Source organism: Cyprinodon tularosa, unplaced genomic scaffold, assembly GCF_016077235.1.
Source record: "Cyprinodon tularosa strain WSP-4 unplaced genomic scaffold, ASM1607723v1 ctg78, whole genome shotgun sequence".
Classification (NCBI taxonomy): Eukaryota; Metazoa; Chordata; class Actinopteri; order Cyprinodontiformes; family Cyprinodontidae; genus Cyprinodon; species Cyprinodon tularosa.
The window spans coordinates 1215669-1241523 of NW_024039540.1; the positions used below are offsets into that span (position 1 = coordinate 1215669).

Sequence of the window (25855 nt, forward strand, 5' to 3'; positions counted from 1 at the left end):
ACGTTAGCCCTGGCTGCTGCGGACGGGCTAACGTTAGCCCTGGGTCCTGTGGACGGACTAAGGTTAGCCCACGGACTACGTTAGCCTGGGCTGCTGCAGATGGGCTAACATTAGCCTGGCTGCTGCAGACGGGCTAATGTTAGCTCCGGCTGCTGCAGACGGGCTAAGGTTAGTCCTGGCTGCGGTTAGTCCGCTGGTTGCCACGATCCTCTCAACTTCTAAGTTTTTTTTTTTTATTATGCATTAAAGCGGTAAATGGGCCATACAGAGACGCTTTAAAGTATAATGTTCTTGCCTCAAATGATCTTAAAACTTACTTTTATTGAACAATGGCAACAGAAAAGAGAACATTTAACTTAATACTCTGAGCTCTGTGAGTGCTCCATTGAAAGCTGCTGCTGCCCCAGTGCATGCTGGGACAGCTGTCAATCTCAAGGACAGACAAATCTGCTCGATGCATGATGGGTAAAGAGGGAGGTGCGAGAACATCTGGGGACTTTGTCCGTTCTCGGTCTTCTTGTTCTTGTGAACTGGAACAGTGCTAAGGCTGATAATGTGACGTTTCACGAGCACATGAGAACGCACAAGTACACATACTGAGCCCTGGATGAATATGTGTCTGTTTTGTTGTGTAGCAGCCCTCTCTCTGCATAGCCGTGTGTGAAGTACCACTGGCTTTGATGGCAAATTTTTGTTTTATTTAGCAAATGTTCATTTGATTTCTGTGTATCTGACTGTGTTCATTATTATTGCCCCACTAAATGAAAAAAGCAAGAATTTATTATTATCTACAGACTATTAATAACAGGAGGGGAAATTGACACAGATGTATGCTGCATGCTCCCATTCTCCCAGAGTCAACACTTTTCTGTGTTCTTCTCAAGAATGTTGGGCCATATGCCATGACCAGGGTTTTTTGGACATTGGGAACCAGTGTCCATATTTCATCTTGACATGATGACCAGAGAAGGAAACAAAGGTTTGGTGAATAACCAGCTATGAGATCTCTCCTTCTCATTGGGTTCTATCAAACTGGTCCTATACTCACTCTATTACAGATGGAGTAACGTAAAGAAAGTAATTTCTCCCTGGGATTATTAAAGTATTTCTGATTCTGATTCCTGATTGATGGGACAGGTGTTGCAAATGAAACGGTGCCCAGCTTGAAAGAGCTCCTGTGTGTCGCTGAATGTGTGCATTGATGACTGAAAGACATCTTCTGCCTCCAATTATCTGTTTACTACAGTGGATTGAATTCATGTTAATGTGGATTTAAAGATGTTTCAATTAGTGGAAAAAAGAAACGGGGAATATAAAAAAAAATATTGAAATCAAACAAAGCTTTCGCAACCCCCTTGCAGTACCTCCATGGACCCCCTAGGGGTAGCGGACCCCCTGTTGAAGACCTCCGCTCTAGAGTCTGGTGGTCATTTTTCTAAATTGTTAGCATCATAACACAGAAAGTATTTTTTTCATCATATTGGACCATTAACACAGGCCACTGCTCCGACACTTCGCTTCTTTAGTTTGAATACATTTTATTTTTATTATAAGTACAGTTCAGTAGTTACAAAACGAAGCATCTGCCATAAGGATACAGCAAAACATAGAGTGTTCAGCTCACAAGACAGGTTTTTACATCATATGTGGAATGGAATGATCTTTATAGCTGGTTTAGAGAAGGAAAAGAGCCCGAGCTCCACTCTCACCACGAATCAAATCTTTATACAGAAAACAGAGATAAGGTCAAAGGTCAAAGCTGTTGGTCAGTGATTTCACCAGTATGCATCCAGCTGGTTTGTTTTGACCCTATTTCCAAATCCCCAAAAAACAATAACTTCTCACTTTTCAACGCTTCTTCTTGGTTAGTATTTCGATTTTAAATCTCCTCTGTAAAATTGAAAGTATGGTTTATGGTGGTCTATAGAAATGATTCGAATGTAGCTTAAAGAAAAGACTGGCAGAGCAAAGTCCACTCAGGCTGGAGTCTAAGCTCTGGATGTCAGGTGGGGGGGGAGCAGTAACCGGTCTATGCTGTAGGTCAGAAAGGAAGAAAAAAAATCTGAGGAACCATTTTTCAAAGCCACATACAGTATAGATGTTGATCAAACTAAAAAATAAAAAAGAAGTATTATAGTTGGAGTATACATACCGCATTAGACTATTTTTTTTTCTCTCTGGGTTTTTTTTTTTCCTCTGGGTTCACAAAGAAATGACATAGAAACATTTCACAATGCCAAGGGACACACAAACACACGCTCGTTTTAGTTCATTAGCTAGTTTTGTACTGTATAGGTTGGATTTATAATACTATCACAGTGCAAAATACTTCTGAGAATCCAAACAAATTAAAGAAATCCAAAGGAGAAGCTCCTCTATGCGTAACGGATCTGTATATATGGGGGCACAGGAGACGATTGTCATCTTTTTCCTCTTTTTTTTCTCTCGTTTTTTTTCGATCAGTAAATGGACAAGGCATTAATGTACAGTACATAAAAAGTCGAAAGTAAAATCAACCCTACATCCTACAGTCTAGCACAGTTACATAGCTTTTGAAGTAGCAATAACAGATGACTTGTAATCTAAGGCTATACACATTATGTCTTTTTTCCAGTTTTATGCTATTTTTTTTTCTCAACTTAAAGTAAATACATCAAACCGTTTTCAGTAGTCAGTAACACTGTGCAACAATGATCGGTGGCAGTATTATACAAACATCTGCAACACTACAGTTCTCCAGGTTTGACATGGAAGAGGAAGCAAAAAAGGGGCTTTAAAGAAACAAACAGTTCTCACTCCTCCATTATTTTTAGTTCTTCTTTCCCACTCCAGAAGAACGGAGGCCATGTGATTGTGTGAGCGATAAACCGCCGTCACTCCTCTACTTTTCCCTCATCGCCAAACGTTTTAAACGTCGACTTCGCTGTATATCTCTGTATTTACATCGAGCACCTGTACTGCATTTTTAAAAATACAGAAGAAAAAAACAGTCAATGGAATAGAGCAGATTGTGTAGTGGGGGCAGGGGGTTGGGGGGGTGGCGCAGCTGGCACTACCTCCGGGAGTGAATAAACTGGATTAAAAAGCATCAGAAACAGGAAGTCATGACGGCGAAAAAGGTGTGGGGTAGGGGGGCAAGGAGCCGCTAGCATGACGGGAATAAGCTTGGTCTGTCGACAGTTTCTATTCAGCGGTAGAATACGTTCTACCGAGAGCGACGGTGGCGACAGGTCTCGGTCCGTTAGAAAAGATCTCTGCTAGGAATGTGTCGCCGATGATTGCAGGAAGTGTTCATCGGACAGGTAGCTTCATCCAGAGAAAAGAAAGGAGAACAGAAGCCATGACAACAAAGACAAGATGCATTCAGACCACAGGAAACACAAAGGAAGGTGTCCATCGTCTGGTTGAGTGTGCGAAGATGCTTGGAAAGTCATTAGGTCCATCTCGGCGGTCCAGAGAAGACCGTCTCAGACGTACAGTTCTCCTTCTGATGGAAGTAGTTTTTTTTATTTTAAATCATCTTAAATAAAGTCTCTATTATAGTGTTTTCCTTCATTAACCTTCATCCCCCCTTCGCCTCATCGTCGTCATGGTGGCCGCCGCTGAGCCGCGCTCTGGTGGACCGCCTTCAGTCTTTGTTCACAGCGTGGGCGTCCAGCCCTTTGGGCTCGCCCAGGTTATGGTTGTGGTTAAGGTCGTTGTTGAGCTGGTTGGGTTCGAGGGTCAGCGCGGGGTCAAGGGTCATATGCTGGTCCTCCTCTGCTAGCCACAGATGCGCTATAGCCAAAGAGAGAAGAAGAGACAGATTAGCATCACAAACATAATAAATTATTCAGCTTATTTCTATGGCGACAAAATACAACACACGTCATCTCAAGACACTTTACAGTTCACCAGTTCATCCAGTCAAGATTCATTCAAAGTTTTCTATCTAAGGAAAACCAGTTGATTGCATCGACTCATTGACTTGAATGCAATCCCTCACACTAAGCATGCTTGTAGCGACCTGTAGCGACCTGTAGCAACCTGTTAAAAACTCCCTTTTAACAGGAAGAAACCTCCAACAGAACCAGACTCAGTGTGAGCGGCCATCTGCTGAGGCCGACTGGGGTTCAAGGAGACAGAAGCAGAGATACTGAAAGATCAGAGCTAAACACCTTTTAGCTCTGAATCATCAAGTGAACCTTTTCTACTTCAGGTTTTTAGATTATTCTGTTTTGTTTTAAGAAAGTTTGGCTTCAGGAGCTGGAGGCTGAGTGTACATTTAGTCTGAAAAAAAAAATGGAATAAACAAAGACATACCAGTAATTTTGTTTTTTCACTTTCTTTAACTAAAATGAGCAATTTCTGAAAACGAACCATCAGCTGATTTATTGTTTTTGCCGAGAAATTGGATAATATTGCTCTCTTTACAGTAGCATCCATTCAAAGTGGCCCTTCCCAGCCGAATGGCAGCCCACCTCCCTGCAACTCCCAGCAAAATCCCCTCCATGAACCCAACTTTTTTTATGACTCTGACCCCTCCCTTTCCCTGAATTAGGTCCGACCAGGAGATGGCGCTTCTTTTTAGATCTTAATGTCAACAAATCATGACAGAAAGAATATTTTAGATTGATTTTTAAAAAGGAACTGTAGGGGATCAGCCAAGGAAAGTGGAGAATTTTTAAATGTACGTCTGCACTCTCAGCCACTCCCCCAAAATACGCCTGTGTTGTGTGCTGCTGTTTAACAACCTCCCTCCGTTCTCAAAGACCTTTCCTCTCACGGAGGTTGGAACCATTTCCACTTCCAAGCTTTTTCAGAGCAGACGGTTTTCCCTCCAATAGCTTTTCTTGTTGCTTCCCTGACAGCGTATTAAAATTCTAACATAACGCATCCTTTATTTGGAGCACGGTACAAATATCAAACTTTGAATACATCACAACAAAATCTAGTTACCACACCTGCGGTGGTCGTTTCATAAACATTACAAGCAACTCTCTCCATTCAATAAGGATGAAATGTGTGAAAAGAGTAACTCAATTAACTAAATAAATACAAAATAAAATTGAAGTATTGTAAAACTGAAGAAAATACATGGCAGTAATTAAAGACACACATAAACACATGCACTTTCTTTCCTTCCCTCAGTAACTTCTTTGGAAATTATTTTGCAATAAAAAACCACGGAGAACATTTGCATGTCACGCTCTTTTAAAAGTGCCGTTATGAATCTGACAAAATCAAATTAAAACAGGAGTTTATTTGAGCCCTGCTCTTTCTCTCTCTCTCTGTCTGTCGAGCACAGATATGGATATCAGAATGAACCGAGTTAATAACAAGATAAAACATCTCTGAGTCTCAGTGCTGAGTAATAACTCTGTGGCCGTCTGACAGAGCCTCCCTCTACGGTACCACTGGGAAGACTTCAGATGCCCTTAATTTGGACAGATTCCTCTTGCTTGTAATGTTGTTTACAGGTGCTGGTCATAAAATTAGAATATCATGAAAAAGTAGATTGATTTCAGTAATTCCATTTAAAAAGTGAAACTTGTATATTATATTCATACATTACATACAAACTCATATATTTCAGATGTTTATTTTGTTTAATTTTGATGATTACAAATGACAACAAATGAAAATCTCAAATTCATCATATCAGAAAATTAGAATATTGTGAAAAGGTTCAAAATTGATGGCCCCTGGTGCCACACTCTAATCAGCTAATTAACTCAAACCACCTGCAAAAGCCTTTAAATGGTCTTTCAGTCTAGTTCTATAGGCTACACAATCATGGGGAAGACTGCTGACTTGACAGTTGTCCAAAAGACGACCATCGACACCTTGCACAAGGAGGGCAAGACACAAAAGGTCATCGCTAAAGAGGCTGGCTGTTCACAGAGCTCAGTGTCCAAGCACATTAATAGAGAGGCGAAGGGAAGGAAAAGATGTGGTCGAAAAAAGTGTACAAGCAAGAGAGATAACCGCACCCTGGAGAGGATTGTGAAACAAAACCCATTCAAAAATGTGGGGGAGATTCACAAAGAGTGGACTGCAGCTGGAGTGAGTGCTTCAAGAACCACCACACACAGACGTATGAAAGACATGGGTTTCTGCTGTCGCATTCCTTGTGTCAAGCCACTCTTGAACCACAGACAGCGTCAGAAGCGTCTTGCCTGGGCTAAAGAGAAACAGGACTGGACTGCTGGTGAGTGGTCCAAAGTCATGTTCTCTGATGAAAGTAAATTTTGCATTTCCTTTGGAAATCAAGGTCCCAGAGTCTGGAGGAAAAGAAGAGAGGCACTTCATCCACGTTGCTTGAAGTCCAGTGTAAAGTTTCCACAGTCAGTGATGGTTTGGGGTGCCATGTCATCTGCTGGTGTTGGTCCATTGTGTTTTCTGAGGTCCAGGGTCAACGCAGCCACATACCAGGAAGTTTTAGAGCACTTCATGCTTCCTGCAGCTGACCAACTTTTTGGAGATGCAGATTTCATTTTCCAACAGGACTTGGCACCTGCACACAGTGCCAAAGCTACCAGTACCTGGTTGAAGGACCATGGTATCCCTGTTCTTAATTGGCCAGCAAACTCTCCTGACCTTAACCCCATAGAAAATCTATGGGGTATTGTGAAGAAGAAGATGCAATACACCAGACCCAACAATTCAGAAGAGCTAAAAGCCACTATTAGAGCAACCTGGGCTATCATAACACCTGAGCAGTGCCACAGACTGATCGACTCCATGCCACGCCGCATTGCTGCAGTAATACAGGCCAAAGGAGGCCCAACTAAATACTGAGTGCTGTACATGCTCATACTTTTCATGTTCATACTTTTCAGTTGGCCAACATTTCTATAAATCCTTTGTTTTTATTGGTCTTCAGTAATATTCTAATTTTCTGATATGATGAATTTGAGATTTTCATTTGTTGTCATTTGTAATCATCAAAATTAAACAAAATAAACATCTGAAATATATGAGTTTGTATGTAATGTATGAATATAATATACAAGTTTCACTTTTTAAATGGAATTACTGAAATCAATCTACTTTTTCATGATATTCTAATTTTATGACCAGCACCTGTATATCGGTGGAAGAAGCAGAGATATTTTTCTAAATTCATGCCGCTGTTCTGTCAGATCAGCATACCCCATCAGACCAGCATACCCATAGTCAATACGCACGTGCAAGACGTCAGACTTGCGTTTATCCCAGTTTCAGTTTCATACGAAAAATAGATTTTAAATTACCTCGACAGGCGTGTATCCCTTTAGTCACGTAAAATATAAAACAATAAAAAAAAAACACCATAAAGTAAGTAATTAAATCGTTTTTTTGTACATGAGTAAAGGGTTTCACACCAGTAGATGTAGTTTACAGTTTAGTTTTTGCACAAAGCTAAAGGGATAAACGGCAGTGGCGGCCGGCCCATAGGGGGCGCTGGGGCACCGCCCTCCCTGATAAGAAGAGAGAAACGTAAAATATATTTTTAGAAATTAACTCATAAATGTCAGTTTTACTCTCTAGACTGTGTACCTATAAGCAAAACAAATTATATAAACTACATTTCCCTATCTACTGTCATTCATTTGTGGATTTCCACAGACAGACTCCTACCGTCTCTGTTCTGGGGGCGCTGATCAGACAGCCCCACATTTGCAGAGAATCTGTCAATCATGTACTATTGCTAGGTGAATTTAATGGCCAATCAGCGTCTCGGAACTTTATGGTCTTGGGGCGCTGAAAATACTGCGCTTTAACAGGCTTCTGCACCCAAGCGCAGGTGCAGACAATTAGAGGGAAGATGGCGAATGTAACGACCGAGATGCAGCTTCCACCAAATTCGGTGAGATCCTTATTTATCTACCCGTTTGCCAGAAGAACATCCCTGTTGTAGGATATGAACATTTCCTGTCATGGTTATTGTGACTGTGACGAATCCACCTCGTCGCTTAAAACAACCTCTCTAACTTTGCGCGCCACACACACATTCCTGTTATACTGTGTTTGTGAGGACCAATACACTCGCGCTGAGACCAGTAGCTCCATGAACTTAAAACACACAAGCTGTTCCTGGTTACCTGCTGGCATATTGGGGGTGCACACTTAATATTTCAGTGGGGTTAGCCGTGTGTCTGTGTGTGTGTGTGTGTGTGTGTGGGGGGGGGGGGGGGGGGGGGGGGGGGGGGGGGTACGTGTTTATGCTATGGGGACTTGTCATCTTCAGTCTGGCTGCGTCTTTGCTGGGTTCAAACCCAGTTTGGTGTAATTGAATAAGTCAATGAATCTGTGTAAAAGAATTAAGTTGTAAAAATTACTTGTTTTTGTACATCAATTGTTTGTGGAGGTAATATATGGACAAAACTGATTAATGAGAAGAAATCAGAAATAAGAGAGCCTGAGGGTAGGGGCTTAAACTATTTAATGAGGGCTGTGGGAAGAAAAGCGGCAATTTTTGTTTTCTGTTTCTTTGTTACACTGCTGGTAACTGGAGGGAGGCTGAGGCCCAGAGTATCTTGTATGTGTAGTTTCTTTTGCACCCTGTTTTGAGTTCTTGAGCTCAATAAATCACCAACACCGGTAACCCGACTGAGACTGGATTCTTGGAGGCCAAAGAACCCCGTCACAGTGACCCAAATCATCACTGTTACTGTTATTATATAGTAAATTAAATCATTACTGTTAAATTGTATGTATTGTCCAATTGTTTATTTGAATTCTTATTCCGGATTAGTTGGAGACATACACTAGGCTATATCAGCCCCACCAAAAATATTTTTCACCAGCCGCCACTGATAAACGGGTATGGACTATGGGTATGCTGGTCTGAACCACTGATCTCTATTTATTCACTGGATTGCTGATTGCATGAAAAAAGTGAAGCCATCGTCCGCCATGCTGGTACTCCCCACTCCCACGGAGACACGCAGTAAAAATGCCAAAATGTGCAGCATTTAGCTGCAAAAACAAGCAGTTTGCCGGCTGTGGGAAGATGTTCCAAAGGTAATTTCATTGTCAATAGATGAACACACCAAGAAAATCCACATATACCTCGATGGATCCTATGGTATTTTATGCAGCGTAACATTAGCCTGAATAATATACTATAGGCTATATAATATATACTATATACTACATACTAAGGGCAGCGCTATAGGGAAGCGCCTCACGATGAGGAGGTCATAAGAATGCGCCAAAGTCCATGTTCTGAGGCAAACATGGCCTTTTTGAGGCAAAACATCCCCCCCCATGAACAGTTTTTACTGAAACTGAAATCTCGATTGCATTGTAAATTGTAGTTGACAATAAAATTGATTGATTGATTGATTGATTGATTGATATCTCGGACTGATTCGAAGACATTGACTAAATTAGCCATTGACATCGTGTCTAAGGTAAGAAAATACAAAGTAGTGTAAATACAAAGTAATTCACTGTGAAATGTCAAAGTAGTAATTCTTTATTAAGCAGATGATGCCGTCGTTCTTGTAGTGTTTGCTGTATTTCTCATTTGAAAAAGTCATGACCAGAAATATATTGCATGTTGTATTGATGGAAAAACATTTTTAAAGGCTAATGCACAGACACAGCATAAGCGTATATATGGCATCATGCATGCACAATTAGCAAATAGGAAAATACTACATTAAAATACATGTAATTGTAATTCAGTCTTGATGTAAAATTTTAAATGATTTATGATGTTTTATATCAACCATAATCATCATGTACTATTACTTGTACAGCATCAATTTAGCATTTTTTGCACATCTGTATTTTTATTCTAAATTAATACATTAATTGTATTGTGATGGATTGTATAATATGTTATATTACATGCTTTATATGCAATGTGATGTGATTATTTTGTTTATTATAATTTAAAGTAATCTGCTGATGCTATGAAACAACCAGTGTGTCTCAAAGTGATGAATATATCTTTATTTTAAAAGTCTGAAGTCCCCCTCAAAATGAGAACATCATCATTGTTTGATGCTGTAGTGCACAGAATGTTTACAATGAGACCAGTCTATCTAGGGAGTACCAATATGGCGGCCGGTGGCTTCACTTGGACCCTGTACTACCAAAAGACAATCAGCAATGCAGTGAATGAATAAATGATCAGTGACACAGTTATCAGTTTGGGAAGAAACGTTGTACCCGTCTACGGCCACTAGAGGGCAATCTAAGACAGTAAATCAGAGCCAGCTCCATATGAATGAGGCCTGACTCCTTCAATGGTTGTTTAGTTTCAGCTTTTCTAAATGAAAGTGGAAACTAAATGAAAAGCTAGTTTATTTCTTGCCAAAATGTTCTATTAGTTTGTCTTTTTTTGTTGTTGTTTTAATGAGGAAAATCTGTGACAGCTTAAGCAAAAGCAAAGATCTCCTTTCTTAAAGCCTGGAAAAGTGTTTCTTGTTGTCCCTGAGGGCGCTTCTTGCCTGTGACTTCCCTGTAAAGAAACTTCCTGTAACGAGCTCCAGATTAGGGCCCCATATTTGATTTTCACTGTTCATTAACTAAGCCACCTGGAATGTTATTATTTAAGCATGGTGCTCCTTCTCCCCAAACAACTGCCGCTGCGAAAGGAGGGGGAAGAGATTTTCTGGCCAACTTTATAGGTTTTGCATAACTCCCCCCCACCACCCCTTCCCACCATCACAGTTTTTTAATTTCCCATTCGGGTAGATGGCAGATGCACCTAACAGACACAGAAAACCTGCCTGGCATTCATTTATCACATGAATGCAAGGCTTATCGCTTTGTTTTCATCAGAGTGCCTTTTGGGGTGGGGGTGGGGGTGGGGTGCAGTGGGCAGACATGATGGTTATAAGATGGCAGTCTGATTTAGATAAACACACTTGTCACTGGAAATAATCTAAAGCAAAGACCACATTCCTGCCTGATGATCAGAAAGAGCGTGACGCCCTCATGTGGTGTTGTCTGGGATGACAGGGGGGGTGGGGGGGCATATGGTGTAAGGACATGCAGCTCCAGGATCCATCCACAGTTAATAAAGAACGAATGAATGGATGCAGAATGGAAGAAAGGTGCTCCACTCAGAGTGGGAGACGGCGTGGGAATGAGTGGAAGTGTGAGCGTATGTATGCAGTCTCTCTAAATGACCCTGTGTTAAAAACAAACGAACCCTTAATGACTCCCTTATTGATCTGCTTGTTTCTCTGGATTCCGACCAGTTTACCGCCGAAGGTTTACTGTTTTAATAAAAACAGATGAAATGTGACACAAAGCCTCAGTTGATCAATTCAGAATGAATGATGGAGCTTTATTGTTGGACATCTGCTGTGACTCTACATCAGCAGGTGTGTGTGTTGACTGCTGAAGAAAAAACAGTTTTTTGGTTTTTAACAACTATTTAGACAATTCAAACAATGGAATCAATTATTGACATGAAACAAAGTCAGTTAAGAATCACTATTAGGATAAAAACAAGTGTCAGCTAAAAATCATTGAATTTTTTGTTAAATTGCGGTTGTCCTTTATCTGATACCTTAAATACAATTTTGTTAAAACCCCACAGCTGAATAAAATCCTCCATGTTCTGTGTGGCTCTACGGAATTGAAACTCTAGACTTATTCTGGCTTTTAAAAAAGGAAAAACTGTTTAAATCTGTTTTTTTTGTCTTTTCTTTTCTCTATAGTAACCGTTATTTTTTCATATCAGGAGGGGCCGTTCATCCTGTAGTAAAATCACAGACTGCGGTGTGAACGTAAAGACCATGGACCGGGATGTGGAAGTAAAGACCACAGAGCATACAGGAAGACCACTGACCGTGGTGCTGAAGTAAAGACCACAGAGCCGGGATGCATACAGGAAGACCACTGACCGTGGTGCTGAAGTAAAGACCACAGGCCGTGGTGTCGACATGAAGACCACAGACCAGGTGTAGAAGTAAAGACCACTGACCGTGGTGTTGACATGAAGACCACAGACAAAGGTGCAGAGGTAAAGACCACAGGCCGTGGTGTCAACATGAGACCGCAGACTTTGGTGCAGACATCAAGACCATTGACTGAGGTACCACCATGAAGACCACAGACCACCGTACGGACATGGAGACCACAGGCCGTGGTGTTGCAGTTTCCCATATCTTCCCATGGTCGCTGTTAGACTTCCTGTCTGCTTTTAACTTCTTCACTTCCTCTCTGATCCAACCGAGCCCCAGAATGACCAGAAAAGTGACACACTTGGATGGTGGTCTGCTGGGTTGGTTTAAACCAAAAGACCTGTGTGAACTTTCCTCCATGCCACTGGTTGCACTGGTTCCACTGGTTATGGCTGGTTTGTTCCCTCTCCCAGGCATCCGGGCCCAACACTAGCAAAACTCTGCTGTTCTTGGCAAAGCCGCGGCTCATTGTACGGCCCGGCATTTATAAATATGTAAATATGAGCGGCACTAGGCATAACACAGGCTGCTTGTATACACTGAGGAGGAGCGGCAAGGAAGTGAGCGCACCCCTCACCCTCCCCTCCCAAAAATTGTATTTTTAGATGGTTTTAATGAATACAGGATGTTTATAGTTGCCATTCCCTGTGATTCACACAAAAGACTAGAAAAATCCACATCCATACCCCCCCTGCCCCCCCATCCCTCAAAGCATTACTAAAGAAGTAGAAGAGGTGAGGAAAAAAAAGCAAATTTGTGGTAAAACGCAGCGGGATTATTGTGCTCTCAGTCTGCTTTCAGCTCAGATCCTTATTAGACAAACAGAGTACGGTGTTAAGGTGCAAGAAAGAGTGACGAAAGACTCCTGCATGCGGGTGAGGAGTGTGTGCGGCGAGAGGCGCAGAAAAGAGAGACGAGGAGATATGCAAAGAAAAGGTTCCTCAAGAAGCAGCTTCAAGGCACGCCGCAATTTGTGTGTTACGCCTGCTCTTTAAAGTTGCCAAAATAATACAAAAGCTGAATCAATACGCGCGAGAAGTGAGCAGGAAAGGTTAGCTGTTTTCTGCTGCCTCTGATAATTTGCTTTTCTATTTTGTATTTATTTTTTTGATGATGACTCTTTGTCAACTTGTTTTCTTTTTATAAACCCGGTTTTGTTTTTGCTGCAAACTGGCGGGGTCTAGTGTGAGGTGATACCTATGACAGGATGATTTGATTCAGAGCACAGAGAAAGGAAGAAAAAAGGGAAAAAGTAGGAAAAATATATAAAAAAAAAAGATTGCGGTTGTGTGTGGGGGTAAATACAATGAAGTCAATGTTAGTGGCCTCTTTCTATCTTTCGCTGTCTGTCTCCAAAACTATTTCTGAGGCTAAAAGATTGCCGGCTTGATAATACCTCCGCTGAGCAATTTAAGCCCAAACACTCTGATGCTACAATCTGTCTTCTCTGCCTGATAGCGCTTTTCTCTCCTCTTCTCTCCAAATTACTTTCTTTCATATCTAATTATATTTGCTAATGATCTTATAAGAGAATAATGGAATGTGCTTGATCTATTACCTTTTTTTTCAATACATAAATACAATGCGGGGGAAATGACTATTGGAGACAGGAGGAAATGTTTTTTTTATGTTTTGCATGAGGGGGAAAATGAAGCTGAGAGCTGCAGGGTCATTAATGGGTGATGAACGCAGAGGTCATCTCTCACATTCACTTTGACATTTCTCTCATCTGACGTGCAGAGACAATCACAAGCTCGTCCTCTTTCTCACTTCCACCCCTCTGCTTCACTTTTTCTCCTCTAATCTTTTAGATATTTACCTCAAATCTCCGGGAATCCTGCGATGGAGACACATTTGTTTGTTTGGGAAGCGGTTTGTTTCCTGCTTTGTTGTCTATTTTATTATTTGGTCAGAATTGGGGAAAATATGGTAAAAAAATATTCAGAATAACGGATTTTTAATTTAGTTCACAATCATCAACCTATGAAGTCATCTTCTATACCTGCTTCCTGACTGGTGGTCACCCCAGAGAGATCACTATTGCACCACAGGCCAACAGAGGACTGTAAACCAAGCACACACACTGATAGGCCAAATAGAGGCATCAAATGTCCTCATCATGTATGTTCTTAGCCTGTGGAAGGCCGCCAGGGATGCACAAAGGAAAGCCGTACATGTACAGTAGTAGCCATTAAAATTTCCCCACTTTAATAGATGGCTCCTTGGCTGGTCCCCTACAATTCCTTCTGAAACATCAATCTTTGTACTAAAATATTCTTTCTGTCATGATTTGTGGACATTAAGATCTAAATAGAAGCATCATCTCCTGGTTAGACCCTGTAATTCAGTGAAAGGGTGGAGTCAGAGTAAATAAATATGCAAGAAGGGGGTCACCTTCAGTGGCCGGAGGTTAGAGAGGATTTCGCTGGGTGTTTGACTGGTGAGGGCCATTTTCAATGGCTGCTACTGTATGAAACTATAGAGAGAGCTCAAAAAGTTTTAGATTTTAAAGCACAAAATGAATCAGCCAGAAGGGAAAGTTTAATGTAGATGGGATTTGAAATGAAAACAGACCAAGGAAGGTACGTTAATGGTGGCTGGTTGCTTTGGTAGCTCTTTTATACTCAACTTTTGCCATTACAATAGGAAAAAAGTAAATAAATAAATAAACCACGGGGTGTGCCTTAAATGTAAATAACTTTTACATTCATTTACATAGCCAATGTACATCACTATGCAGATGATATACTGCTTTACTTCCCTATGTGATCAGGTGACTGTGGAACCTGCATACTTGAAATTAAGATCTAAAGAGAAGCGTCCTCTCCTGGTCAGACCATGTAATTCAGTGAAAGGGTGGAGTCAGAGTAAAAAAAAATATGCATCTAAATCTAAACAAAGCTGGAGTAATAATTTTGAGACCGAAGGAAGAGTTTTAGAAGTTAGTACCCAGCAGTAATCAAGATCTAAATCTGGGAGCAGCAACAGACTCAGACCTGAACCTTTAGAGGCTCATAAAGACAGGAACAAAGTCGACCTTCTATCACCTAAAGCAGTGTTTTTCAACCCTGGTCCTCAAGGCACATTGCCCTACATGTTTTAGATGTTTCCCAGCTTCCACACACCTGTTATCAATTGATAGCAGATTATCAGGCTTTGCTGAACTGCAATCATCTGAATCTGGTGTGCTGAAGCTCAGAAACATCCAAAACGTGCAGAGCAGTGGGCCTTGAGGACCAGGGTTGAAAAATACTGACCTAAAGAACATCTCAAGGATTAAAGGACTAATGCTGAAAAAATAGTTCCTGCCACAATGCTGCTGGTCAGTTAATATTTCAATGTTGAAAAAAAAACAATCTACTGGACTTTGTTTCCAAGTTTGAAGAGGTTTTGTTTCCCATCCAGGAAGCTTTTTCAATTCAAAAAGTCAGAAATAGCCTTGAGTTCCAGGCTTTATACAGTAGCAGCCATTCAAAATGTCCATTCCCAATCAAAAGCCAGCCGAATGGCAGCAAAATCCCCTCCAGCTTCCAGCCACATATTTTTTATTCTGACTCCACCCTTTCACTGGGTCTGACCAGAAGATGAAGCTTCCCTTTAGATCTTAATGTCCTCAAATCATGACAAAAAGAATATTTTAAATGTTTAAAAAGGAATTGTAGGGGACCAGCCAAGGGCCTAGAAGGAAAGTGGGGACATTTTGAATGTACAGTAGCCCAAAAAAGCCTTGTTTTTGTTTAGAAAACATGTAAATTAAAACTGACAAACGGGTCCACTCCTTTGGAATGGGGTTGGTTTGGATTATTTTGGTAGCCTGCAATGCCCCATACCTGTCTATGTCTCTGAAAGGAAGACTTGATAATAACAAAATAATGAAGAAAGTTTTATCTGTAATTCTCTTCGTTGACTTCGTTCTCCTTTTCTTTCTGTTGCTAAACTTTGTCCCATGACTCCCCCCGCCCCACCCTCAGCCATAGGAGAAGCCCGGCTGTGACAGGCACTCTAAACCCCCTGCATTAATGGAAGGAAATGGCATTCGATCCCTGTTTGATCTCCTAATCATTTCAGCTGAAATGATAATTAGTGCTTTTTCAAACCCTCCCTTAGAGGACGGGAAAGGGGGGCGATATGGGGGGGGGGTAAATGTATCAACATTTAAAGGAAAATCCTCTGGCTGTCCTGTGCCTTTAACACGTTGAAGGGAAGATACTGTACACAGTGACACAGACCTCCAAACGGAGAGAGATGTGGGGCCTGGCGACTGCTGTCTGTGATTCTTTTCAGCTGACATAATCCTGATTGATTCGTTCAGCAGATAAAAACTGGGTCCACTTCTGGCCTTTCACTGGGGGAGGGGGCGGAACATAATACGGCCTTTTATTCAGCAACAACGGAGCATAATGGGAGAGGAATGTGCAGGGGGAAAAAGGTCACGTCTTAAACGTTTCGGACACGTTGTTCTTAAAAACAGCCTGTTGTCAAGTGTAAAAAGTCCAAAACAGGCTTCTAACGGTTCCACCTGGACCAGTTTTTTATTTTATTTACATGAGCTGCATGTTTACTGTAGGCTGTGTAATAAACGATCGGTGGCGTTCATTGTTTCCTGGTGAAGGAAGCTTTTGTTTGATGGGCATGAATAGGTGAGGTCATCCCAGCTCAGATTTGCTTTTTCTCTGCTGTTTGGGAAGCTTTGCGTTTACATGCGCAGACATCCTTCCCGTGTTTTCACCGTCCACTGCGCTCCGTCCAGCTCTGTCTCTGCAGAGATTTCTTTTTCTCAGAAAAGTTGAGGATTTGGTAGAAATGAAACATATTCCTAAAGAATCATTTAACTCGGCCAAAGTAAAATATACAGATTTGATTCGCAAAGTACTTCAAAACAACAACAGCTACTGTAAATCAAAGTTCTGCACATAAAACATTAACAAATAAGTTATAATAGCAAGAAGGGGAGGATAAAGACCAGAATAAATCAGTTTATGCAAGATTGAAAATGAAATGAAATGGGTTGAAAGTGAATTTGACAAAATTTAAACTGTATTTATGTAAAACAGAACAAAAAATGTATTTAATTATATCAGACTAAAATAATTTGCTTCAAATATTTTCACTTTCAATTCTTAACTTCATCTCAGTGTTTGAGGAAGACCAGAGTAATCAAACACAGCAACAAAATGCTCAGTTTTTCATTAAATTCATTACATGAAATTTGCGCGTTCCAGGTCTTAATGATGCCAAATTGTCAATCCATGTTCAACTACTCTGGTCTTACTCAAGGACCTGGATACGTAGAGAGAAAAAAATCTGAATTTTTGAATTTAACTTTAACTCTAGACCTAAAGTTAAATCAGTCGAACAGATTTTTTAAATAAAACTTATTAAAATTGTATTTATTGCATATATTTAACTCCTGTTAAAAGGGAGTTTTTCCTCTCCACTGTCGCTACAACCATGCTTGATGTGAAGGATTGCACTCAAGTCGAAGAGTCGATGTAATAAACTGTTTTTTCATAGATAGAAACCTCAGTTAACTGACTGTTCGGACAGATGATCACTGCTTTTTGCTCCCCTTTGCTAATGTAACTCCTCCTCCACCGCGCGGCGCCTGCGCCATCTTTGTTATTAGTCGCCGCTGTCCGATAGCAACAGCTTATGGCGACCGTGACAGCAAATTGAATAATGCTTTGCAAGGAGCGACTTCTGCGCAAAGCATTCTGGGATATATCTGCCTCTTCTGAGGCCTTTCTTATGTTCTCATACACTTCATAGACACTTTTTCCCTTACGACTCTCGGCCATTTTCAAAGAGTGGCATCTCTGTATCTGACGCTGCAGAACCAAATAGTGTTATTATTGATTATTTATTGTTTTGATAAGTAAGTCTTTTTTGAGAAAAGCTGCAGTAACCTCCAGAACGGAGGAGCTGAAGCCATAACCACCCTCCATGATGCTTCAAACAGCACGTTTAAGATTCATTACCACAGAGGAAAACAAAAAACGGGGAAAATAAAGAAAAAAAAACATGTAAAAACTCTAAACCATATTACGGTTCTTATCGGTGGATTCTGTCCGTCCTCAAGTTTTACGCAATACAAAACATCCAGTGTAGTTTGTTCAGAGACAATATAAAATATGGCTGCCACTGATGATTCTCATAAGAGGAAAAACAGAAAGGCGACAATGAACTGTTCTATTATGTGGCACCCTGTCATGGCGTCAGGGCTCAAATTAAATTACAGTCATTGATAAGATGGCCAATTGTGCCACATGATGCAAATGTTCTTGGAACCATCTCTGCTGTTGCTCGGCTTTGATAGCAGCAGTAATGGAAACCTGAACATCAGAAAGGCGGCGGCCTCTCCGCCATCAACGGGGTAAATTGGAGGCCCTAATCAGCCAGCCCCGGCACCGCCACCAGCGGACCGGTGCGGTGGCTCCCAGTGACATATCTGGTTACTAATACAATGTGGCACGGAGCCAGATGGGAGATGGAAAGGAGGAACCAGACAGTGGATCTGCCAGTAAATGTGTCCCCAAACCCTCCGTTTGACTGCTAGAGGAGGAGGAGGGCAGACGATGGGAGTATGATGACACATTATGGAGGAACTATGTAGATCAGAGGGGAGAATGAACTAGAGAAAGAGAACCAAATAGGACGACATTATTTGGAGCAATAAAAAGTCTTCACTCTGTTACATTCTTGGTATAGATGGCCAATAAACACTTAGATATGTTATTACTTAATCTGTTTATAACTCATCCATAAATGTTTATTAGGCATTAATGGAGAAATTAATGCCAGTTATTTAAAAACAGTAATCTGGCACCGCTTCAAAATAAAGCTACACTTATAGACAAATCAGAAAATACTTAATTAATTAATTAATCTATAGTGTTTAAAATGCATTTAAGATATAGATATTAGAAAAAAGTATAATGCAAATGCTAACGGTAGTAACTTGGAAAATGTTGAATATAAGCAATACTAGTTTAAATATATATATTTAACAGCTTAGGCTCATTATTTGGCAAGAACCTGATTAGTTATTCTCTTGCTTCTCCTTAATTAATGCATAATAAACACTTTAGAATAGGTCAAAGTATTTACAGTTAAATAAGTATATCTATAAAGGTTTTATTAGCATCTATAAGGTGATTCTCATTGTCACTTTGTAGCTATTTGTTTATAGCGTTGCTAATATTTCAGACAGTTACTGCTGTTTGAGCACAATGAGCGTTTACAAATGTACAGTTTTATCATGCATAATATGCAGAATGCACTTATGAGTGCTATTATGAACATGAAATATATATACATCGATAATTCATCAAAATTAGACGACTTTCCTAGAAAGACATTTACTGAATGTACATGTCTAAATAACAAAGCATTTAAGCTTAAAAAAACATAATATTCACTTTTTTCATTGTAAATTGCAAAAAATTCTTAAATGTACATGCAAAAATAGATGTGATTATATATGTCTGATACATATATATGTTAAATCTAGAACTATGTATATTTTTATAAATTGCTGTCCTAATTGTTCTTTTCAGCAAGGTGTTAGACTCTGTATCATTTGGCTCTTTGGCTATAGGTTTGATTCAATTACCAGAAATTCATTGACTGTTTTTTTTTTAAATCAAATAATCTGATTAATCATTTTAGCCCTAAATTAATAACATATTTATAAACTATTTGTTAACCTTTTTTAATTGGAGCCTTATTGTGTGATTTTTCTACTTAAGACTAGAGATAGGTGGGACAGTAAATAAGGAAACTGATCTCTAACCCAAAACATTCAAAGTGAAAGTCTATCATTTGGGTTGTGGGGACTCAATGAATTCAGTTCACCATCTTAACTCTCAGTGGAAACGGAAAAGGTAGCGTTTCACCATAAGCTGGAACACAGTGAAACAGCCAGAAGAGCGCCATGCCCGGACTGAGACGCGGCGAGATAAACAGATGCAGATAGCGAGACGTAAAGAAGTCAAATCTCTGCTGAGGGGGATTAATATGACACTCAGAAAGACAGACAGGAAAATAATCGCAACTCAGCAACACAGCTATCAGAGTTATTTATGATCCCAGAGAAGCTGTCACCAGTTCCCACAGTTTTTTTGTGGCATGGAGGGAATTCTCCTGGATAAATAAATGACGGCAGTTTAGAACGGGACGAAAGAGACGCCACGGAGGGCCGGGTGGCTTCCTTGAGTCGGCACTAAGGAGGAGGAGATAGGAGCCGTGTGAACAAGTGCAACATATGCATCAATTTGGTGCACCAAGCTGCAGGCACTTGCCATATGTTAAAGCTCGTGTAGACACGACTGTCAGGATCCATGGAAGCTGAAGGAGTTCCCAGTTAGCTCTCACTCCCAGTATCACCTGGAGCACCTTTGTTACATCTGATGCTCACAATGCTGCATCATTTAATCATTATTTAAATAGTTATTACGGTTCAGTTTGTGGTAAAGCATCCGATTAGTAGGAGGGAAACAAACACGTAAGATTTGTGGCTTTGATTTGTGATGCTAACCTTCTGGAAGCAACCATCAGAGGATGGCTAGGACGCGGACACGGTCGGAAAAAAAAGATGAGGGGAGAAAACGTTTGGCTTAATCATGGAATAGAGACGGTACTCAGAGGAGTCCCAGCTGTTATCCAGGGAACGAATGACTGATTTGGAGCAACTGACTGAATCATCAGAGGTTTTAGCAAATGAATCAATGAGTTCTTGAAGGAAAAGGAGCATCTCATCTGCATACAGAGTCATTTCATTTCAAATACCCCAAAATTATGAAGGAAAAAAAGTGGTATGATGCGTTCAATTCCATTTCTGTTTTTTTTTTGTTGCTTAAAATTACAATAACAACTGGTGTGGACACTTCACCACGCCGGACACACCGAACAGCGACATCTACGAGTCAGTTTCAAGTCAACATGGTGGACCTGGATTTTACCAGGAAAAGTCTAAGTGCTGTATTTGATATATAAAGAGCATTAATGACTGTAACAATGAGCCATTGTTACCTGTATATTGGCTAAAATTTTTGTATTTCGGGTTATTTTGGTTGCTTTGGGTGCAGTGGATTTGTTTCTTTGGTAGGCCACATCTAGTTTTCATTCTTGTTAAAAGGTAAATTTGACTTCACTTTACAATATATCTTTTTTTTGTTAAACTCTTCCTAAAAGGTAAACACATGAATTAAAGAGGTCAAATGTCGTTTTTACATCTCGTTACAGGTGATGAAGTAGACTGAAAATGTTTTGTTATTGTCTCCTTTCTATCTCCTCTTTCTTTCATCTTTTCTCTTTTCTTCTTCTATTTTTCTGTTCTACTTACATTGCAGTGTCCATATAAACTGTAAAAATCCCTGCATAATTATAATAAAGCAATTTATATGCATAAAACAAGTGGCACAGTATGGCAATTGCCATAACGCTACACTTGTGAAAGTAAAATCTGTTGGGCTCTTTTTGGCATCAAGACAATTATTCTTATTGCCACATTGCCAGACAGGACACTGTTTAAAAAAAAAAAAAAGAAAAAAAAAAAGAAAAAGAGGTCAAATGTCAAAGCTCATTGTGAACTACTGACCTCTGCTGTTTCCTTCTCCAAGCAGGTGTGCACAGGACTGCACCATTGGAGAAGTGAAGGGGGGGTATGGTGTTTTCTATGTTTAGTTTGAGTATTTGTTTGGGTTGAATTAAAATATTTGTTTTTGTATCGATTGGTAAATGTATTTCTTAATAAGCTGTTCATTTTTTCTTGTTATTTTGCAGCTGTACAGCAGTAGCCAATCGAAATTTCCCCACTTTCCTTGATGGGTCCTTGGCTGGTCGCCTACAATTCCTTTTTAAACATCAATCGTTGTTCTAAAATATTCTTTCTGTCATTATTTGTGGACATTAGGATCTAAATAGAAGCGTCATCTCCTGGTCAGACCCTGTGATTGAGTGAAAGGGTGGAATAGGAGCAAAACAAATAATTAAGGGGTCACTCCAGTGGCTGGAAGTTGGAGGGGATTTTGCTGGGAGTTGGAGGGAAGTGGGCTGTCATTCAGCTGGGAAGGGCCATTTTGAATGGCTGCTACTGTATATGCTTTTATAATGGCTGCCATTGTTCTGGGTGGGTGTGGTTTGGTTGATGTGCTACACCAAAAAAAATTGAAGACATGTCAGCTGAAAACTCTTCCTGCTGCTTGGCCTCCTGATGAGCATGTGACACTGACCCATGTCAACATTTTATTTCTCCCTTTATTTTTTGATTGAAAAGGCATCGTCTCTACTGTTCTCCTTCACCTTACAGCACAGCCACATCCAGGCCTGATTGGCCGAATGGAGGCAAATGACAGAAAAGTTCAGGTTTTTCGACTCTAGCTAAACCCAACAAAGGTTTTACTTTGCTTTTGCACCTATGGCACAGTTCTCTAACCTGACTCCGCCAGATGGATTTGCTCCGCATATCCATCTGGAAACCTTCCGTTGAAGTAATTTTGGGAAGGGGCGAAAATACTGGTTAGCTGATTGGCCTATGTTGGTGATAGAGGGGCCAAATAAACCAATCAGATCAACGAAGCATATGACGTACTAACAGAGCAACGACGAAAACACAAACACAAGCCAGGCTACTCTTGCCGAAACCAGTCGGGAGAAGAGCAAAAACATCTTTTCCTCTGAGAAAAGCCTCCAGAGCAGTGTTTTGCTCTTCTTTCAGTGAAGAAATACTCTGTAATTCGGATAAAACTTGCCACGCTAGTTTCATCGGCTGAAGCCGCCATGTTCTTTAGACTGAACTGTCGCGCTTCTCGTTGCGTCACACCTCAACCCGTCTCAAAGCCAACGCTGATTGGACGTTCGTTTGGTGAACGGCTCCAAATTTTCTTTAACGGAGAGTAGCCAGACTGATCTGCGAGTGAAATCTTGAAAGCTCGCGAGATCAGGATGGTCTCACGAGGCTAACAGTTCTCATTGCTGGAAACGCTTCCTTAGCATCATTTTGCTCCTGAACGCCGCACCACTTTATTCTCATAATTTTATGACTTTATTCTCAAAATAGAAAAAAAAAACTTTCCTGGCCGTAGTACTCCGCCGTACTCTCTGGTAATATGTCCCTAAAAGTTATTATTCCACCACTATAGTTTTAAGTAATTTTATTATCTCCTCAGACTTTTTCCATTATTTTTTACATTTTTTTCAATCCACTACAGTTCTGTTTTTGCAATTACCAGTTAACCTCACAAGGAGAGAAAAAAAATATTTTTTTTTTGTTCTCTAGTGAGTTTAATTTTTTTTCCAGATAGTCTTTAGATAAAGATGGAGACATTTTACAGCAGTTTAGCATTGCTAATAAACCATATGCTTCTCATTTCTCTTCCTCTCTTCCCAGAAACTCTAAACAAACGCTTTCACATCACCACTTCGCTGCTCCTTGATGTAAAGAGAGAAAAGCAGGCAGAGGCTGTGAGAAAATAAAAAAATCTAGAACACCTGGCTCGTCTTTAACATGGTTTCAGAGGCTTTCAACAGTCTCTGGTGATTCAACAGTTGCTGCTACAAACATCTGCTTGGTGCTCTTTGCAGATCTCAATTAAGCCCCTCGTAGGCAGCAACGCCATGCCTTATTTATGACTTCTTTTTTCTTTTTTTTTTCCTCAACATGCCAAACAAGGCGGAAAGGCCAAAAGGTCTGAGAAATCCCACTTAAAGAGGACATAATGAGGCAGGGAGGCAGACATGAGAGGAGGTTGGAGGTGCTGGCATGAGATTTAAAATAAGAAGCATTCATGCCAAACACTGGCAGCCCTTTTAAGGAAATGAGAGGAGAGGGGGGGGCACAATGAGAACCCGAAGCCCTCCCTCATCTGATGCTTTTTGAAAAGGCATAAGAAAGAGACGATGAAGGAGTGAGTGTTGATGTGATTATGTAAATGTAAACAAGATTTCCTGCCGACTGGAAGCCATTTCTCTTTTTCTCGCTTTCTGACCCGTTCTCCTTGCAAATCTTCCATTTAAGACAAATTCCCCTGGGGAGGCCGCTCCGCCGTTACTTAACGGGATAATTATGATATACGAAACCTTTCCAAGACCCCCCCCCCCCCCTTCCCACTTCCTCAAACCAAACCCACAGACACACACACAGCAGCTCCTGTCTCCTCCTCTGTCCTGAACTCACACTTCCTTTCTGCTTTTCTGCCTTTTATCGTCTCCTCTGGTCAACAGAGCTGATTTGTCTCCAAGCTGCTGTGATAACCTCAAACATCTGTTTAACTGATGGCCGCTGGAGACGCTTTTCACCGCTTTTGTTTAATTCTGAGTTAGAAAAAGGAGACGTTTCCACACGTGAAATATTACGAGATACAAACTTTGCAGGCAGCCTTTGAAAGTTTAATATTCCAGCTTTTCTCTGAGCTAAATGTTCTCATCAGTTTTTTTATCTCCATTTTGAACTGAAAGGAAAATTATATAGTTTCTAGTGTGATATTCAAAGTTCACAAAGTCTTTATTGTTATGAAGTAAATTTTTGTTGCATTTTGAAAATGAAAAGTAAAAAAAAAATGCCATTAAGAAATGGACTTTCTAGAAAAATGATTGAAAAATCTTTCATTTCATTTTTTTTTTCATAAATTTTTTATTCTCTTAAACTTTTTTTTTTTTTTTTTTTTTTTTTTACAGATTTTATAGTTTCAATTTTTTTTTGAGTTTCTCTTTTTCTAAATTTAATTCAATTCAGTTTATTTCTATAACACCAATTCACAACACATATAATCTCAAGAAATTATACAATTCAACCAGATCATACAGTCAGATTGATTCAAAGTTTTCTATCTAAGGAAAACCAGTTGATTGCATTGACTCATTGACTCAAAGGCAATCCCTCACACTAAGCATGCTTGTAGCGACAGTGGAGAGGAAGAACTCCCTTTTAACAGGAAGAAACCTCCAGCAGAACCTGGCTGAGATCAAGTTTGTTTTTCAGATCAAGTTTTAAGAACTTCTTTTCAAATTGTTTCATATTCTCTTTTACTTCCAGCCCAATCCAATCGCTCACTCTTGGCCAATAAAACGTTGCTAACATCCAGCAGACCAGTAGAAATGCTTCTCCACTCATTCTACAGGAAATCCCACCCCTGAAAGGGAAGAGAAGGTGATTTGAAAAATCCAATTATTAAAACTTAATCTGAGAGAAAAACCCTAAATAACCGGAAAAAAGTTGGAGAAATTCCGATATCAAAGAATAATATTTGAAGAAAAATAGGGGAAAGTTACTCTAAAAACCTTCTTTGTATTTTTTTCATACAAAACTGAAGGGATAAACTCAAAATCAAGCCTTTTACTGTTGCTTTTTGTATCTCTGCTTCTGTCAGAGATACAAAGCAGATGGCCGCTCACACTGAGTCTGGTTCTGCTGTAGGTTTCTTCCTGTTAAAAGGGAGTTTTTCCTCTCCACTGTCGCTACAAGCATGCTTAGCGTGAGGGATTGCCTTCGAGTCAACGAGCCAATGCAATCAACTGGTTTTCCTTATGACTGGATGACCTGGTGAACTGCAAAGAGCATTGAGATGACGTGTTGTGAATTGGTTCTATAGAAATAAACTGAATTGAATTTAGTTTTGTATGAAAAATAGAATTTAAACTACCTCAACAGGTGTGTATCCCTTTAGTCATGTACAAAACAACTATCTAATTACTTACTTTTTGGTATTTTTTGAAGCGTATGGCGATCTTAACTTAAATATATATTTTTTTGTACATGACCAAAGGGATACACGCCCGTTGAGGTAGTTTATAATCTTTTTTTCATACAAATTAAAGCGATAAACCCAGATCTGACGTCTTGCGCATGCGCATTGACTTTGGGAATGCTGGTCTGACTGAAAACCGTCAGTCTGATCAGGATGTTCTAAAACCCGACAATGAACTGAGAACAAACAGTAGAAAGTGTTTCCAGTAAATCTCTG

The 25855-nt window shown here is 40.2% G+C and overlaps 1 protein-coding gene across 2 annotated transcripts in view; it reads right to left on the reverse strand.

Annotated features, from left to right (window-relative positions):
• Positions 1-1521: 1521 nt before the first annotated feature.
• The window catches only part of znf536 (zinc finger protein 536), a 296720-nt gene continuing 272386 nt past the window's right edge, over positions 1522-25855 (reverse strand). Inside the window, exon 9 of one of the 2 annotated variants that reach the window (XM_038270835.1) lies at positions 1522-3777. In XM_038270835.1, the coding sequence (XP_038126763.1) occupies positions 3629-3777 (149 nt within the window). In that variant the 3' untranslated portion in view covers positions 1522-3628. The remainder of the gene's footprint in view (positions 3778-25855) is intronic. The other variant, XM_038270834.1, reaches the window with a different exon arrangement.